At 33.6% G+C, this 17427-nt stretch overlaps 1 protein-coding gene across 1 annotated transcript in view; it reads right to left on the reverse strand.

The window, feature by feature from the left end:
* The window catches only part of LOC129220070 (elastin-like), a 27149-nt gene extending 9941 nt beyond the window's left edge, over positions 1-17208 (reverse strand). The window contains exons 1-3 of the mRNA XM_054854409.1: positions 17197-17208; positions 15512-15565; positions 14649-15176 (exon numbers count right to left, since the gene is read on the reverse strand). Of these exons, the coding sequence (XP_054710384.1) occupies positions 14649-15176; positions 15512-15565; positions 17197-17208 (594 nt within the window). The remainder of the gene's footprint in view (positions 1-14648; positions 15177-15511; positions 15566-17196) is intronic.
* Between the last annotated feature and the right edge of the window lie 219 nt (positions 17209-17427).

Genomic DNA, 17427 nt, shown 5'->3' on the forward strand with positions numbered 1-17427 from the left:
GAAATGCTTACCTATATTTAAAAAATATTACTACTAATACACACATTGTAATCTAACTACTACTAGTATATTTAGAAAACAATCACTTATTTCTTATATGAATGCTTTCGGAAACTATTGAAAAAGGAAGATTATAAAATAATAATCGACAATCCCGGATCATCTTGCTATCCGCAATGGAAGATGAACAGTTTTATCTTACTAATATTATATATGCGAAAGTTTGTCTGTATGGATGGATGTTTGTTACTCTTTCACGCAAAAACTACTGAACGGATTTTGATGAAACTTTACAATAATATAGCTTATGCATCAGAATAACACATAGGGTAGTTTTCGTCCCGTTATGGGGGGCAAAACCCCCTTAGGGGGCAATAAAACACAATTTTTGTATAAATTCTCTAATATTGGGATGAAAAAATACTTGCACATACTTACATTATATGTCCATCGAAAGCTCTGATTTTTCTGCTGAAGATGGCCCCTGTTCGAAATTTCTAAGTAGAATAAAAAACGAGTTATGAGCTTTTTAGATCCATGTTCGAAGGCTTTCCTCAACTCAATACAGTATTTAGTGTATCATCTCAACTCCCTGTCGATAGCGACAATTGTTGTATTGTTGACTTTCTTTGCTTTTCGTGATTGTTCAAGGCTTTTCTCAAGTCAAATCTTGAAATAAGATTTTTGCACAAGATTGGCAAATAATACATGATTTGGCTGATGATTTTCCATTTAAACGGAACTTTAATGTAATTAATGGTTTTTATTACTATTTATGCTGATTGAACACTTACTCATTATCCAAACAACCAGCAGATCGCCAAAATTTTTGCAGAAAGATTTCCGTAGCTGATGCATTTGGCAGTTTTTTCAACGTTGCTGTTTTTGAAGCCGAAGACTACGTCATAATGTTTCTCAGCTTTCACCATGTAAACAAAATATCGCCAATCAAAGAATTTTCAAAAGACTTTTTTTACTGTGTTAAATAATCCAGCAACTAAATTAAGCAAATCCATAAACAGCACAAAAACTTCCATTAATTTTCCTTTTTGCACAATTTCAAACAATCACCAAATTTTATTACTTATTTTGGTAACATTTCGGATGAAACTGTTTAGCGCCATTTTATGGTGACCAAAAAATCTCAGCATCTGGCGACGATATCTCTGTAACGAAAATTAATATCATATCGTTTTACAAAGTAAGGAAAGAATGGGGAAGCATCATCGAAGGTACCCCGAAACGACTTTCGCAAATTCGATAAAATCGCACCAAGAGCCACAATGATTGAAATTTCCCGAAATAACTAAAGCAAGTATAAGGGGATTACGAGCGCAGCTACTTTTTTTTAATCACATCGTACTTCATTAGCCATACAGAGAAGGTTTTAGACTCCATGTTAAAAAAAAAGTATTAACAGATTAATCTTTTTAAACATGAGAAAATTAATTTCATGTTTTTTTAAATATGTATATGCTTAAATATAGTGCTTTCGGTTCTAAATCAATACTACTTTGTTCTTTATACTTATTGCTATTTTAGTTTTATGGGTAAGGAAGAAACTCGATTTTTAATCACGTCAAAAAGATGTGTTTTAAATTCTTTCACTTAAAACAGAAAACAAATGCAAGTAACGATTTTTTCTAATAATTATTACTGACCCAGGCAACGCCGGGTATTTTTGCTAGTTTATGAGTAAATTGAAATGTCCACAGGTAAACAATCGGCTTGATTATCTATGCAAAATGTCAACCTTTCGCTTTTCGATACACAATGGGACACCTACAACCTAACTAAATGTTGAAGTATGTCTAAAAAAGAAAATTACAGTATATTCAACAAGTAAAGAGCTCGGAAATTTTTGCTTGTCTTGGCCGAAACTTTTAATTTAATGTACGTAATATGCGTGAAAATTTTTAATATAATTAGATAGAAAACCAAACTTAACGAACAAAATGTTCGTTTTATCCGTGATTTCGTATTATATGTGATAGAGAGTTCAACTGTATATTTATAGTTTTGTTTTAAGACTAATTGAATGGAAGTAAGCATTTTGAGAGTTAATGTATTTAACTGAATAATTGTATAAATGCAGACAATGGGAACGACTGAAAGTGTTTGTATTATCTTTAATACAAGTCCTGAGAAATTGAGACCCAAATTCGATATCAATCAAGACATTGTTCCAAACTAGAATTAAAAAAATATATATTATGTTTTAAAAAATGGTTAAACAATTCGACTAGAACCTATGAAATACATAAAATTATTTAAAAGCAATAAAAGTTCTATTAATTTCAGAATTGAAGCATAGGGAGCAAACATGACGGTGACATAATGGTAATTTTCTGCTTTAGGCGAAGTGGAGAGAAAATAAGTCGCCAAAAGCAGTTAAAAAAATCGTAGTGCTTTTTCAGGAAAGTAAAGTTAACTGAAGCAATTACTCGTTTCGTTGTTCAATATGAGATCGGTATACCGCAAAAAACGGAATAGAAACTAAGAAGAATACCTTGCAAATCATGGTAGTTGACAGCTGATGATTTCTAATCAAGTGATACTCATAGCTTAGATATAGAAGCTTTTATATCAAGCGAAAAAACTGGAAATTTTATTTTATTGTGCTAGAATGTTTAATATTTTACGCTTGGTGAATTTCATCTGATAACTTTGTTGAAATTTCAAGCAAATGAAAGCCATTTAGGTAGTTCAAATTCATAATATTCCGTTGTCGAAAGTTAGTTTTGTGCTTCACGAGCAGTATTTTGTTTCATTTTCGTCCAAAATTGCAGATTTCAAAATAATAATGCAAAATTCTCCAAAAATAGAATCAAGCAAATATCACATTTTTAAAATCATTTAAGAATATTTTTTGAACTAAAAATGAATAAGCAAAGAGGTCGATGCTTTTGTCTTAATTGCTTCATTTTTACTTCCTTTTACAAAAAAAGGAAATATTGTATTCGCAAAAAAAATTTCACTCAAAAATCGACCTTAATTTCCATTTTGCTCACCCCCGAATGAATGTTGAGTTTTTTTTTTCGACTCGACCACACGTGGATAAGTGCCTAAGAACGTATAGACCGCGAAATATCCATTTTGACGATTCCCGAGTTAGTTACAACGAGTTTTCTCGTGACGTCTGTATGTATGTATGTGCGTATGTATGTCGCATAACTCAAGAACGGTATGTCCTAGAACGTTGAAATTCGATATGTAGACTGCTAGCGGGGTCTAGTTGTGCACCTCTCCTTTTGGTTGCATTTGGGTGTTTCTAAGCGGATCTTTTGCCTTTTTTGGGGAGGAAATCATTGTTAATTACGATGTACACTCAAGTGGTGTTACAATTTGGCGGACACTTGGCGATACATCGCCAGTCTTTTGTTCGCCAAGTTTTTCCGCCAACTTGGCGACAAATTTGGCTTTTTTTTTGAGCAATCACGATTGCTTATTGTTCTCATTTGACCGTTTTGAATTCCTATCAATTTATTTTCCCACCAGCACCCTTTGCCAGCACCACCGTCGCGTCGACCGGCCTCACGATGCTGCTCCTCTTGCGAAAACCGTCTCCAGGTTGCGTCCATATCCTACACACTCATGCCTGCGCACAAACACACATTCCTACACAATACACACTTACACATACACACAATCATGCCTGCACACAGACACAAACACATATGCCTACACACACAGACACACACACACGAACGCCTACACACAAGCGCGTACACACACAGCACTGCATGCACAACACGCACACACATGCATACATACACACACACGCACCCACACACATGCGCCTACACAAACACACACGCGCATTCATACACACACACGCTCGTGATTGCGAAAAACGTAATTCGAATTCCAGATGCCAAAAATTCAAATTAATATAATTTTTTTTTTTATATATCTGGTTTCAATTTGGCCACTGTTGGCGATATTTAGAGAGTAAACTATTGCATCACATGAAAATTACCAATAATGGGAAAATGACATTAAATTGGAGTAAAAGGAAGTCATGTGAGGCACACATCAGCTCGTTTCTTTCTCCATACAGTAGAACCTCGTTTATCCGGCCCCCGTTTATCTGGATCTCCGGTTTATTCGGATCAAATTTACAGAGCTAAAAAATTGTACTCACTTGAATACTAATACTAAATTATGATAGCAAGAACAGAACTATATAAATGTGACAAATATTCCTCCTTTATTTCAATTATATATACCACTAGTGTATAGTAGGGTGCGTCTTATTTTTGAAGATGTTTTTTTTTCATGAGGCACCCTCTCATTTGTTCCTTTGGATGAAAAAAAAATTCACATATCATAAAATTAAAAATTGAATAAAATTTAGAGGTTGCTACCGTTGCTTCAAAATTTGAAATCTATTTTTTTTTTTTTTTTTTTTTTTTTGCATCGATTATTATAATATTCATTTATGTTACCTTTTTGTCATTAATTTTAATTAGTAATAAATTAGATTCTTACTGACTTTGAAATTATTTCATACTTTATTAAATCATGTTAATTAACTGTAGCTACAATCAACTCTCAACCTCTTAACTGTTTGTTAGCAATTCAAAGAAGCACAAGTTGTCAGTTAAGAACTCAAAAAGAAAATTAAAAGAGTTCTATTTCAATAATCAAAAACAAAATTATTGGAATCCATCATTAGATTATTTGCTTGACCTTGCTCTTGCTGATGATACTTTACGCAAGATTTCACTTCCAGGCAAGAAATTATTTCTAACTGAAAGAAAACTAACTAGGAGGACAAGGCAAAATTGGTAACAAATAAATTTCTATTTCAAAAGGCAACAGAACTTGCGTGAAAAAAAGAAATTTTGAGAGAAAAAAATCATGAAAAATCTAAATCAACCGTAGTGAAAGTATTTTTTCTTAAGCCTCTGTTATAACGGAATGTACTTAGACTGATTCTGAAGAACAAGAATTTGCAATAAAGTTTATCTAGATTTGATCTTTTTTTTTTGTTGAAAAGCATTTTCGCTTACAAGAAGGACTGTTGCTTCAAGTAATTTTATCTGACATCTACGTGTCATTTCTGAAGAGAAAAAAAACTCCAAATTGGTCTCTTTCTTAAAGAAACCTAAAAGAACAACTCCTCCAATGAAACACTGAGCAGCAGATGTTGTAGAACTAAAACCAAAAGAAAAAAAATAGAGGATTTCATTACTAATATTCAGATTTTTCACCATAAAGGTCTTTTCATCAAGTTTTTTTGAAGAGATATTATCAAATAGTTTGGATGATGAGTAGCAATCAGAAAAAGGCTTGTATATTTCACATTACTAGAAACAAAGGGGAAAAAATTACAATATTGGTGAATGGGTATAAGACTGAAATTGTAAACCAATAATATGAATGGCGTAGTGGAATTTTTGCAGGATTTTAGTTTGACATTATTACACAGCATAGAACCATGAAATGCTTATTATTTTTTTGTATGCATAGGGAATAAGTATTTGGGTTATGTTTCTACCTTAACCAACCCAAATTCATGTTGATGTCAAATATTGCAATAGAAAATTGGAATATATTTTTACTCTATTTTTTCACAATGAAAGTAATTTTAATCGCTGGTAGCAACCTCTAAATTTTGTTCAAATTCTATGAAACTTTTAAGTAAGTGTTTTTTCATCAAAAGGAAGCAATTAAAGGGGTGCCTCATAAGAAATTCAAAAAAATTTTAAAAAGTGCATTATAAGACGCACCCTAGTGTATAGGCCGTACAATACGTTACAGTAATCCAACAAACAACATGGCATGTATTAGGAGTGTCACTCCTAACTGAATTAATAATAAAATGTTTGTGAGTAACATTCCTATACATGTAACTCTGTTACAAAGTATCGTTTTTTTTTTCTGTAGTAAAAAAATAAATGCGTATTTACGAATGTGTTTTCCTTATTACCTGTATTTTTGTATATTTGTACCGCTTTTGGTCCCAGTTAGTTGAATAAACAAAGTTGCTCTGTATTTACATTTTTTTTTTTTTCAGTTTTAAGGCTCCAAAGCTTTAATTCACTATATTTAGCCAAGCGAAGGAGAATTCTATGTTGAGCACGTTGGGCGAAAATTTCCTTTTTGGTGGACTTATTTGGCACTACCGATACACATTGCCCGTAGTTGCCAGAAAATTAAAAAGTCATTTGTTGAACCTATGTATTTTGAAATAATTTCTCGTCAATTTGCTATGTTAAATGGCTTGCCCATGTTACGGTTCCACGTTATGATGATTTCGTAATTAACTATTCCACGTTGTAATAATTTGCTCGGAAAAATTTTCTTAAAATAAGTATAGAAAAAAAAAAACAAAATCGAATTTTCGAAAAATCGCTTCGAGGTGCACACCCCCATGTTACAAACTACCTTTGTGCCAAATTTCAAGAAAATATGCCGAAGAGTCTAGGCGCTATGAGCGTCACAGAGATCCAAACTGAGAGAAAATTAGTTTTATTAATAGTAGAGATGGTTCACTGCACTTATGGCAATTTCGAATGCATAAAAAAAAGGAAAACTGGTAAACTTTAATCAGACGACTCGATTGATAATTTAGCAATGCGCCACAAAAACCATCGTGTTTCTTAAAGCAAAACTTTTAAATAATTGCAGCGGCGAGTTTTGCTGTTGTTGACAAACTTAAGGGACATTGGGGGTTGAATACAGCATTTAAAGTCAGTGAAAAGCCAGGGAACTTTCTTCTTGCAAAGTGCATCCGTTACTGATTCACCAAGAGTTTGGTGTAACCTTGCCTGTTGGTAACCTTGCCTTGCTTGCCTAACCTTGCCTTGCCCTTGAATGAAAGTGAACTTTTAATTTTTATTTTTATTTTTTTAAGTGGTAAATGAAATATAAAAACTTTCTGTTACTGCTTGGAAGATCTGTATAGTATCCCCCCAGCAATAAGAAAGTAGTTTGATTTCGACATAGCTATGCTTTTTGTAATTTTTACATAGTTTTTTGTAAACCTTTGGAGAGTTCGCACACTTACCCTAAAAAATTAGCGACAAATAGGGGAGGGTGGGGCACAGTGAGACGCAGGGTACAGTGAGACGAAGCTGTTTTTTAATTATAATAGGGAAATGATGCGAGGTACCCATGAATCTGCAGCAATTGACCGGATGGATTCTGGAATAAGAAGTTGTTGCTTGTGTTTGTAATCAAATGATCGTTTTTTTTTTTAAATTATTATTATTTGAGGCACGACTTTTTTTGACTTTCGCATGCATCGATTTCAGGTATTCTCTTTCATGAATTAAATTTAGCCATTTGATAACTTTCTTTGTTCTACCTTTGTAGTTAAATATCCTTAAAAACATTTAGGTTAGACTTTAAGGGAACTCCTTAAAATGTTGAATTAGAAGAAAAAGACGAAGTGGGGTACAGTGAGACAGTCTCAGTGTACCGCATCCTGAATTGATTCGAAAAGAATGTTTCTTTTTTTTTTTAATTTGTTTTACGATCTAAGTTTTTAACCTGCCGTTTATTAACTTTGCACGCGTATTTACGTAATTAAAAATGCGAATTAAACCACGTAACGTGAAACAATGGACATTTTCTGAAGAACCCATGAGAAATTCATTTGTAACTTTCCTTCTGATTCCAAATGACACTTCAGATAAAGTAGATCATAATAATCTGTAAATATTAGATAAAACTGCTGCAAAGGAACCCTCTAGCTCTAATGCAGCAGTGAGCGTTTTCTTAGGAAGAGGATATCCAAAAACCGAAGAGAAAAAAAGTAAAGAATAAAAAAGAAGGTAATAAAAAGGGTAAAAGAATTATTGCAAGTGATGTTCTAAGAAAACATATTTTGCAAGAAGAAAACACAAAAACTGGAGAAATAAGAAAAATTATATTAATTTGAATTTGAATCAATGGCATCTTGATATCAAATTATGTTTTTCGCAATCACGAGCGTGTGTGTGTGTGTATGAATGTGTTTGTGTAGACGCATGTGTGTGGTTGCGCGTGTGTGTATGTATGCATGTGTGTGCATGTTCTGTATGCAGTGCTGTGTGTGTACGCGCGCGTGTGTGTAGGCGTTCGTGTGTGTGTATGTAGGCATATGTGTTTGTATCAGTGTGCAGACATGAGTGTGTGTGTGTGTGTAGTAGTGTGTGTCTGTGCGCAGGCATGAGTGTGTAGGCGTGTGTGTATGCGTGTGTGTGTAGGATATGGACGCAACCTGGGGATTGTTTTTGCAAGAGGAGCAGCATCGTGAGGCCAGTCGACGCTACGGTGGTGCTGGCAGAGGGAGGTTGTGGGAAAATGAAATCATAGGAATTTAAAACAGTCAAATGAGAACAATAAGCATTCGTGATTGCTCAACAATCGTGATTGCTCAAAATGTCCAAAATATAGAAAAAATGCAGTCTTATTTGACACACCTGATGAGGGAGTAAAAATTAAATGGGGCATCTGATATTTTATCAGATCATATTGACATGTGCGAAAATCTACCTTCTGGGTTTGATGAGCTAGATCGAGGGACACTTGAAGTTGTGATAGAATTTTCCATCAAACATTTTTTTTTTAATGCTGGAAATGTCCTAATGGTAGCTGATAACGATGGAGACTTGTACATTAGTTTGTTTGGTGCAAAAGTAAAACCATTCGGACTGTTTTATTTGACAATCAATATAAATTGTTGATAACAGTTCCTACGAAAAGAAATGATACGAAACGAAATCAATCTTTTTTCTGGTTTGAAAATTAATTTTCTTTAAATGTACGGTGAAACTTAATTTTTTTTTCATTATTATTTATTTTGATTTTAAACGTTGAACATATTATGATTCACTCAAACCTATACCTGTCTTTCTCTGCCTTGTATGCTATCTCTCCGTGCCTTGTATGCAGTTTCAACGTGCCTCATGTGTGTGGTACAGTGAGATAAAATTTAACGTTTCCTTTTTTTTGTATTATCGCATAAACATTAAATAGTAATGAAATTGTTTGTGCACCAAAAGTTTGTGCACTTAAACCGCATTACAAATCCACCTTACAAGTTTTCTTATTGAATCAAAGTTTCCAAATTTTTTGAATTTTAAAATTTTCGTTGCACTTGTCTCCACCCTTCCCTACCCCTTCACATACAAATCCCGGTCTCCCCTACTATGTGAGTGAACTAAATATTGCATGAGAGTCAAAACCTCTACGCTAATTAGCTACTTGATTGTTATTATTTTTCCGCTTGATAATTTTTTAACATTTACATTACATTTTAAAAAATATGCAGAAAAAAAAAACAATTTTTTGAAGAAAATTATAACAATTTTAAGTTTAGTGCGGACTACCCAAATAGTTTAGTTTGGATAAATATTTTTGTGGTACATGTGTGGCTATAAAGGCTATAGGAAAAACGTCTTATCAGCATGATATTTTGAATTTCCTTAAGGTTTTTTTTTTTCCGATTCGGCCTATTACACAAGTGCTGTTTTACTCTTTCAGGCACAAATCAGTTCGAACTGTCGTTGTTCAAATTATGTATGAACTTTTTTTTTACAATTGTTTCAACATAAAAAGAAAAATATAAGAGGATGCGCTACTTGAAAAATTTACTTTCATATTTCGAGGAATACCCTAATGCAGGGATTCTCAGACTTTTTCGACTCACGACACCTCTTGTCAAAACAGAATTTTCTTGCGGCACCCTTGTCTATAACTATTAGATAAGGTCAGTGTTGGGAATTAATCGATTATTTTTTCAGTTGCCTTGTTAATTGATTGAAAAATTAATTGCAATTAAATTAATTGTAATTAAACTATTAATTGTACTTTGAAATTAATTTAATTGGATTAATGTACGTTAATCGCTTTTCAAGATTAAAATAATTGCAATTAATTTTTTTAATCGTTTTATGAAACAATTAAAACTAACAATTAACTTAATGTATCAATAGGTCCAGCGCAGGGTACAGAGTTCAAAGAATTATTCGATTTCGTATTTTCATTCAGTGCTGATTGCTCGCTCGCCACGTGAAATATTCTCGTCTTGGCAAGTTTTTTCCAAACGTAAGTGTTTGTGTTTTAATTAAGTGTTTTAAGTCTGCAAATCATTATTTTATATAGTTTAACCCGTAGCAGAGGAGGTGAAAAAATAAGGACATAACAGGGGACATAAAATCTTAGAGACCTCTCTGTTTTAATTTTTTTTTTAATCGCGTAATTAAGATTTCCTTCTGTTCTGTAATTTCGCTCAGATGTTCTTTGGACTTTTACTAGTACGGTAAAAAACATATTTTTGAATTTCTAATTGAAATATACCTTTTTTGGGGAAATTTTGCTGAAGCCATAAGATCTTTTGAGAAGTCATATGCTGCGGTAAATAATTTATTGCTCGTAATAAAGTTACTGTTGTGCATTGATATTTTATTTGTTGCTAACTATTTAAATAGGTAGATAGTAATATGGTACCCGTCCGGCGTCCACGTCCTATGTAACCTGTCGCTTGTAGAATGTATTATACAAAACCATTATTTATTTTAAGAGTTAGTTTTAAATAAAACTCACAGAACAATTGTTAATTGTAGTAAACTACAATTAATTAATTGTTAAATGTGGTAAACTACAACTAACAATTAATTAATTGTTAATTGTAATTTTCACAATTACAATTTATCAATTGTTAGTTGTGGTTACGTTTACCAATTAATCAATTGTTAATCTTTAATTGTCAGTGCAATTAAAATTTGCCCAACTTTGGATAAGGTAAATGAGCTAAATAAGGCAATCTTAATGTGCATAACCAAATATCACTCTCATTTATGACTGAATTGCACCAGCTTTTGCATATCCATCAGATGGCTTATTATGCTTCAAGTTACTTTTCTAGGATATAAAAACAATAGGCAAAAATGACGGTAACACAAAGACATTTTCCTCTTTGGATTCGACAAATACATGAATTAGGCTTCAAAACGAATAAACAACTTTTTGCAAGTCAAATAAACTACAGTGAATCACGTAAAAATAAAACCTTCCCATAAAATGGGATAAGATAGTTTTGACACCTCTCTTCTGTTTTGCTACATCATTTCCAGAATTAAAAACTGCTTGTTGAAAAGGTTTAATAATAAGTCAGGCTTTATGATGACGATGAATACACGATATAGCGAATTTTTACTATACTACATCAAAAAACGGGAGGGGGGGTGGCTTTATTGGTCTACATGACTTTATTTGACACACCCACCTAACATACTTATGGATGCCATGGACACTTCGAGGCACCGCTTGCCTTTTCCTGTGGCACTCCCAGTGTGGGAACCCCTGCCCCACCGTGCAAATGAAATCATCGTTTTTTTTTGTCGCTCTCTCTCTGTTTTTTACTCTAGTGAATACTTTGTCACTGCGTGTACCGCGACTAGTCACAAAAACTCGAATGATCTACTTTTATATTACACTAGTGGCACCCGCAGGGCTTTGCCCTTAGTAGAAAATCAAAAGATCTTTTGGTTCGCCTGTATAATTACAAATGTATGGTGAATTTCTTGCCAATTGGCTTGCCAATGTTATCTACCGCCATGTCCCCCCGGTTCCACGTTGTGATAACTTGGCAATTTACTCGTCCATCTTATGATAATTTGCTCGGGAAGATGTTCTTAAAATGAATAAAAAAAGAACAAAATCGAATTTTTGAAAAATCGCTTCGAGGTGCACACCCCACGCTACAAACTAATTCTGTGCCAAATTTCATGAAAATCGGCCGAACGGTCTAGGCGCCATGCGCGTCACAGAGATCCTGACACACAGAGAGACTTTCAGCTTTATTATTTGTAAAGAAGATGGAAAAATAATATAACATTAGTTCAGCGAATCGTAATATTCGTGCTTACTTACTGAACTTTCTCGATGACATTAAACAGCAAGTTCAGCACCTCAGAGCCAGAAGCACGTAAGTCACACTATGATAATTTTACAGGAGAGGGGGGGAAACTTTTCTCTAGCGCATGTGCAAAGGATGGGACACGCGCTCTTTTAACATTGGTTAAAAAATCGAAAAGGATTTTTTTTTTAAAGAAATACGTTCACATGGCTCGATGCGGAATGAACTTCTACATACAATGCACTAATAAACGGAAAATCACAATTTTTGGACTTCCGTCAGTTTGGCTCTGAGGTACAGTGTTGCAATCTTGTCAGGTTTCCACAATATTTTAAAAGTATTTTTTTCTGAAAGAACATTCTTAAAAACATAGAATCTAACCATTTTTTAAATAATTTAAGTTTAATATTTTTAAAACAAAACTTAAATCGGTGATTTTTCATTATTTACATTTCTTGCCGATGACATCACAAATGATGAAATGCCATTCTGTGTTGCCATGCACAGATTCAAATATTTATTTCGCATCTTTACTCTCGTGTATTGGCAACGATAGGATTAGTAGCAAGCGTAGAGCGCAATTTTAATTCGCTTCTTGATAATCATAACGTGGAAACGCAGTAGAAAGATGCGCCAAAGAGCATCATTTGTGACGTCATAAAGACCACGCCTGGTTTGAAAAATCGGACATTTAAAAAAATTAAAAAATAACTATTGGGAAAATGAAAGTATTTTCTGGGTCCATGTTATTTTTTCTACTCATTCTATCAATTTCAGTGACTAAAAGTACTACTTTTGACGGAAGGAAACAACCGTATTAAAACTGTTCTCGTTTCTTGAACAAAAAATTTTTACGGAGCCTATTTTTCTCCTCTTTAATTTTTATTCATTCTCATAAAACATGCTTCGTCAGTCTCGAATTTCATAGATAAAGTAGAAGTGAAATGAATTCAACGTTTTGATGCACAAAAATTGCAAATTACTGCAGACAAGTATTTCGGTGTTACGAGGAACACCTTTTTCAATGCAAGGACGTGTGAGCTTCTGGATGAAAAGTCATCCGAGGAAAGCAACACGGTGGATCAGGAGACAGTATAAACACTAAAAAATCGAAATTAACAAAACAAATAAGACGAAATGACACCTGGAGCTGAATTTTATTACAAAATTCCATCAGTAAAAAAACCGTTAAGTAATAAATTTCGAGCAATATAACAGCAATTTATAATTTGTCTTCGATCTTTTCGGAATTATTTACATATTAAACTGAATACAACACTTTACGATGCATGAAATAATAGAGTACCTGTAATTCAGTTCGACGTTGAATTTACTAAAGCATAAGTTAAGACAGTGAGAAGCACAGGGATGTAAGTGGACAGCTTCAAGTTTTGAGTAAAAGGCGTTTAAATTTTCGGTCCTAGGTAGGCTATCATTGAAATTTTTTTCTAAATTATGCTGCATGCAGCAACTACCAGGGCTACTAGTACGATCCCTTGGATAAAAACAAAGCAGAGATTCAGCTAGCATTATACTGCCTCAATTATGCTCGAAGGTTATTCAGTGCTTTCAGTTGAATTATATAGGACTTTATTGCTTCAGGTGGCGACATAAATGTCTGCTGAAACGTTTTTAATGCAAATGAGAAATAAAAATGCCAAAGCAAAGCAACGTCGTGGGAGAAAAAAAAATATTTTAGAACGAAAGTTAAATTTGAATGTCTTGCAATATTTAAGAGCTGCTTATTTTATTCTATGTATTATTTCGAATGTATTCATTATTATTTAATTTCAATAATGTATGAGTACACTAAAGTTTTTGCAAGTAATAGTTCGATTAGGGATGCACCGATAAGAAAAGTGACCGATTACCAATTACCGATTAATCGGCTGTTGATAATCAGCCGGTTAATGATCATAATGATCCTTTCTTACAGTATCAATTTCTTCATCACATTTTTTTCTCTTATAATTTCGACTTTAGAAATAGTTGATAGCTTATCTCTGTGAGACGATTTATTTTAAACCACTTTCCTAAAAAAAAAATTTTTTTTCTCCGATTAACGGTCAAATCTGACTGATGATACATAATCGGCAAAGGGACCGATTATGGCCGATTAATTGGTACAGCTGATAAATTGACGCATTCCTGATTTCGATTAAAAAACCTTTATGTTAACGGTTGAAAAAAAAGTTTTAAAATCGAAATATGGTTATTGAATGCTCGACCGTGAGCAGGGCATGCATTTGCCTCTTGCCACTGTTGTTGGGAATAATATTTTGTCGGGGAACGATATTGTTGAAGTAGGAAATCAAAAGAAATGATAGCCAGTTCTTAGTTCTCTAAGACACACAGTGTTCAAACTGATGTCATTCTGAAAAACTGATGCTGAATATTTTTTCGATAATAAAAATTTGTTCTATTTATTTTTTTATGTTAAATTTTACAAAATATCTAATACAAGTTATAGCACAAAAATGAGCCAGCCATATTAACAGGAAGATATTTAATAGAGGTGAGCGAAAATCAAATGTAATTGAGGTCATTAATATTCTGCATTGCAGAAACTAGAGTAGAATATGTTATGAAAGCTTAAAACATCACTTTCATGACATTTTCAAACAAGCAAATCATATGGGTCATTTATTCACTCATAGATCGCAGTTTAAAATCCATATCTTGAGTAACCCAGGCCTCCGAGCACAGCATTGTTGAGGCCATTTCCGAGGCCAGCATATCCAAGTCCATTGTAACCCAGTCCTCCATATCCCAGTCCCAATCCATTGACGCCAACGATTCCTTCTGCTCCAAATCCGCTGACGCCAGCGACTCCTGGTGCTCCAAATCCGCTGATGCCAGCGATTCCTGGTGCTCCCAATCCGTTGACGCCAGCGATTCCTGGTGCTCCCAATCCGTTGACGCCAGCGATTCCTGGTGCTCTAAATCCGTTGACGCCAGCGATTCCTGGTGCTCCCAATCCGTTAACGCCGACGATTCCTGGCGCAGCAAAGACAGCAGGTGCACCCACAAGTCCGGCATCCAAGAGTCCGGCTTCAGGTCCGGCATATGGAGAAGAAGAGATCATCTTGACAGCAGCAGGGTCTTGATTGGCAGTTCCGGGTTCATTGGTCTTGACTTGAGCCCTGAATCCGGCATGGTCGGCAACGTAGTCTACCTGCCTATGGACGCCCCTTGCATCAGAGAATCCGTAGCTGCCCTTCACGCCACTGATTCCGTCTCCGACTTCCTCTCTGTATTGATCGCCATGTTTATCCTTTATATTGTATCCAAACTTGTATGGTTGAGGAGCATGGTGTTTAGGCTACAAATAAATAAATTAACAAAAATTAAATTTAAAAAAATGGAAAAACTAGTCTAAAGAAGTCAGTAAGAAGTCTAGTCTGAAGAAGTAATTTCTTTTTACAATTTTTTCGTTAAAGTTTTTTCCTCGCCAGATTTCAATTTATACAATCCTTATTCTTGCGCATTTTTACTGCTAAAAATCTGTTTTTATAGTGCAAACTATCATTTTTTTCAATATGTTCAAAAGCTAACAAAAAATAAGTATTTTTTTCTCGATTTTTGTCTACATTTGATGTCTTTTAGACGGTAATTATTTTTCAATAAAGCTTTTAAAATAATAAATGTTTTACTTACCAACGGTAACACAGATGCAACAGCAGCAGAAAGAATAGCAGCAGTAACAAAGACCTAGGGAAAATATATTAGCTTATCCAGAATAGAAGCTCGGTAATACAATGACTGAGACAAAATTAATTTTATGGCATTTTTTATTTAAAAAAATAATAATAAACACACCTTATGCTTAGAAAGGCAACACTTTTAATACCTGGAACGTATTTTTTCACTATCAGGGGTGGTCACAAAACATGATGGTCATGGTACCGATTACGCTATCAACATTTTTTGGAGAATGCGTTTAGGGTTCTTAGTTTTTTTTAGAGCATTGTTCTTGGGAATGTACTTACTTTAGCATTTGAAAAAGGTTGTTTCTTGGCGATTACGGGAACGCATACTGTTATTGTATTTGTTCAGTTTTGATGTCCTCATCTCAAGATATCTTGCTGGAAGAGGTTTGAATGAAGACTACTAGGTAACTAAGCGGTCTTTCAGGTTTCTTTTGTTACCCATGCACAAAAGGTTTTAAGGGGAGTCGGTACCCTCTATATTGTCAAAATTAGTTTGCCCAGGTTCATGTACCTTTTTCTGAAAACGTATTAAAGATACAATTATGAATTTTTTTCTGTACCTTAAGTAGACTCTTTTCGCAATACTGAAGTAAAATTTTAGAGAAAGAAAGCTTAGGGTTTTTTTTTTTAATTATAAATTCTAATGTGTAAGTCACAGTATTTTTTTTCCAAAACATTCCATTTTGCAACACGAAATAAACTCTATAAAAAATATTTTTGGAATATCAGAAAAATTATACTTCAGTATATGCAATTAGATGTATGGAGTAGGTGATAAAAATTTCAAAATGTGACAAAATTTAGTTTTTGAGGAAAAGGAACATTTAGTTTCAAAAACACCATTTCGAGATATTGCAATTTAAAGGAGAAAATCATACCTCATTAAAATATGTTTACATTTTTTTAAAGCTTATTTTAAGTTTCTTCTAATATGAGCACGATGAAGAAGTTTGTATCATTGAAAAAGGTTTTGAAATGGAGTTTCAAAATATATAAAAATCAAAAAATGGAGTTTTGGAAAGTATTTAGGGTACTGAGTCCCCTTAAATATACTGTGATGAGCAAAATAAATGCAGAAAATATGAGTCAGTCGTTGAAATTTATAAAAATGGAAGATTTTCTTGAGCTACATTTTGCGTGGAAAGCAAAAAGAGAGGCTGTTGATTTCAACTTTTCAATCCATAAGCTAATCTTAAATTAGACAAAATTTCTACTTCAACAGGGCCTTAGAAACTAGGAATGTCCGCAGAATATCAATAGAAGAAGACATTTTTAAATATCTCTTGAACGAGGACAGAAATAGACTTATATCAATTTAGCTGCGTCTAGGACCTTTTGCTGATTGTCAATTTTTTTACTGTTTGTGTTTTGGAGGGATAAATTTAACTGCGAAACCAGCGGAAAAGATGAATAAATAAAATAGCAATTTGAATGTAAGTTTTCAGATTTCGAACTTAAAATTTTCAAATAATATCATGAAAGGTTTTGCTAAAAAGAACTATTATAACATCAGTTCTCATTTAAATATCTTGAATTTAAGGACTATGTTAATAATATTATTGAACGTAATGTCAATACCGAAAGTTTGCTGCATTAGTTTTAAGAGAGAGTAAAGATGGGAATATCACCTACCTTGCAAAGCATGATTGTTTGTATTTGATCTGCGTTGATCGAATGATATTGGTTGCTGGCGTCCATATGCTTTTATATTTCTCCAAAATATTCCGATTTCTTTTATTTCTTAAAAATACTTAATCTTTTACGCTTGAAGTACTTATCTGATATCAGCAGTCGGCTGAAATTCCTAGGTAATAAAATCCACTTATTGCGTATAATATATGGCAGCGTTCTACAATCGAAATT

This window comes from Uloborus diversus, chromosome 1 (assembly GCF_026930045.1).
Source record: "Uloborus diversus isolate 005 chromosome 1, Udiv.v.3.1, whole genome shotgun sequence".
NCBI lineage: Eukaryota > Metazoa > Arthropoda > Arachnida > Araneae > Uloboridae > Uloborus > Uloborus diversus.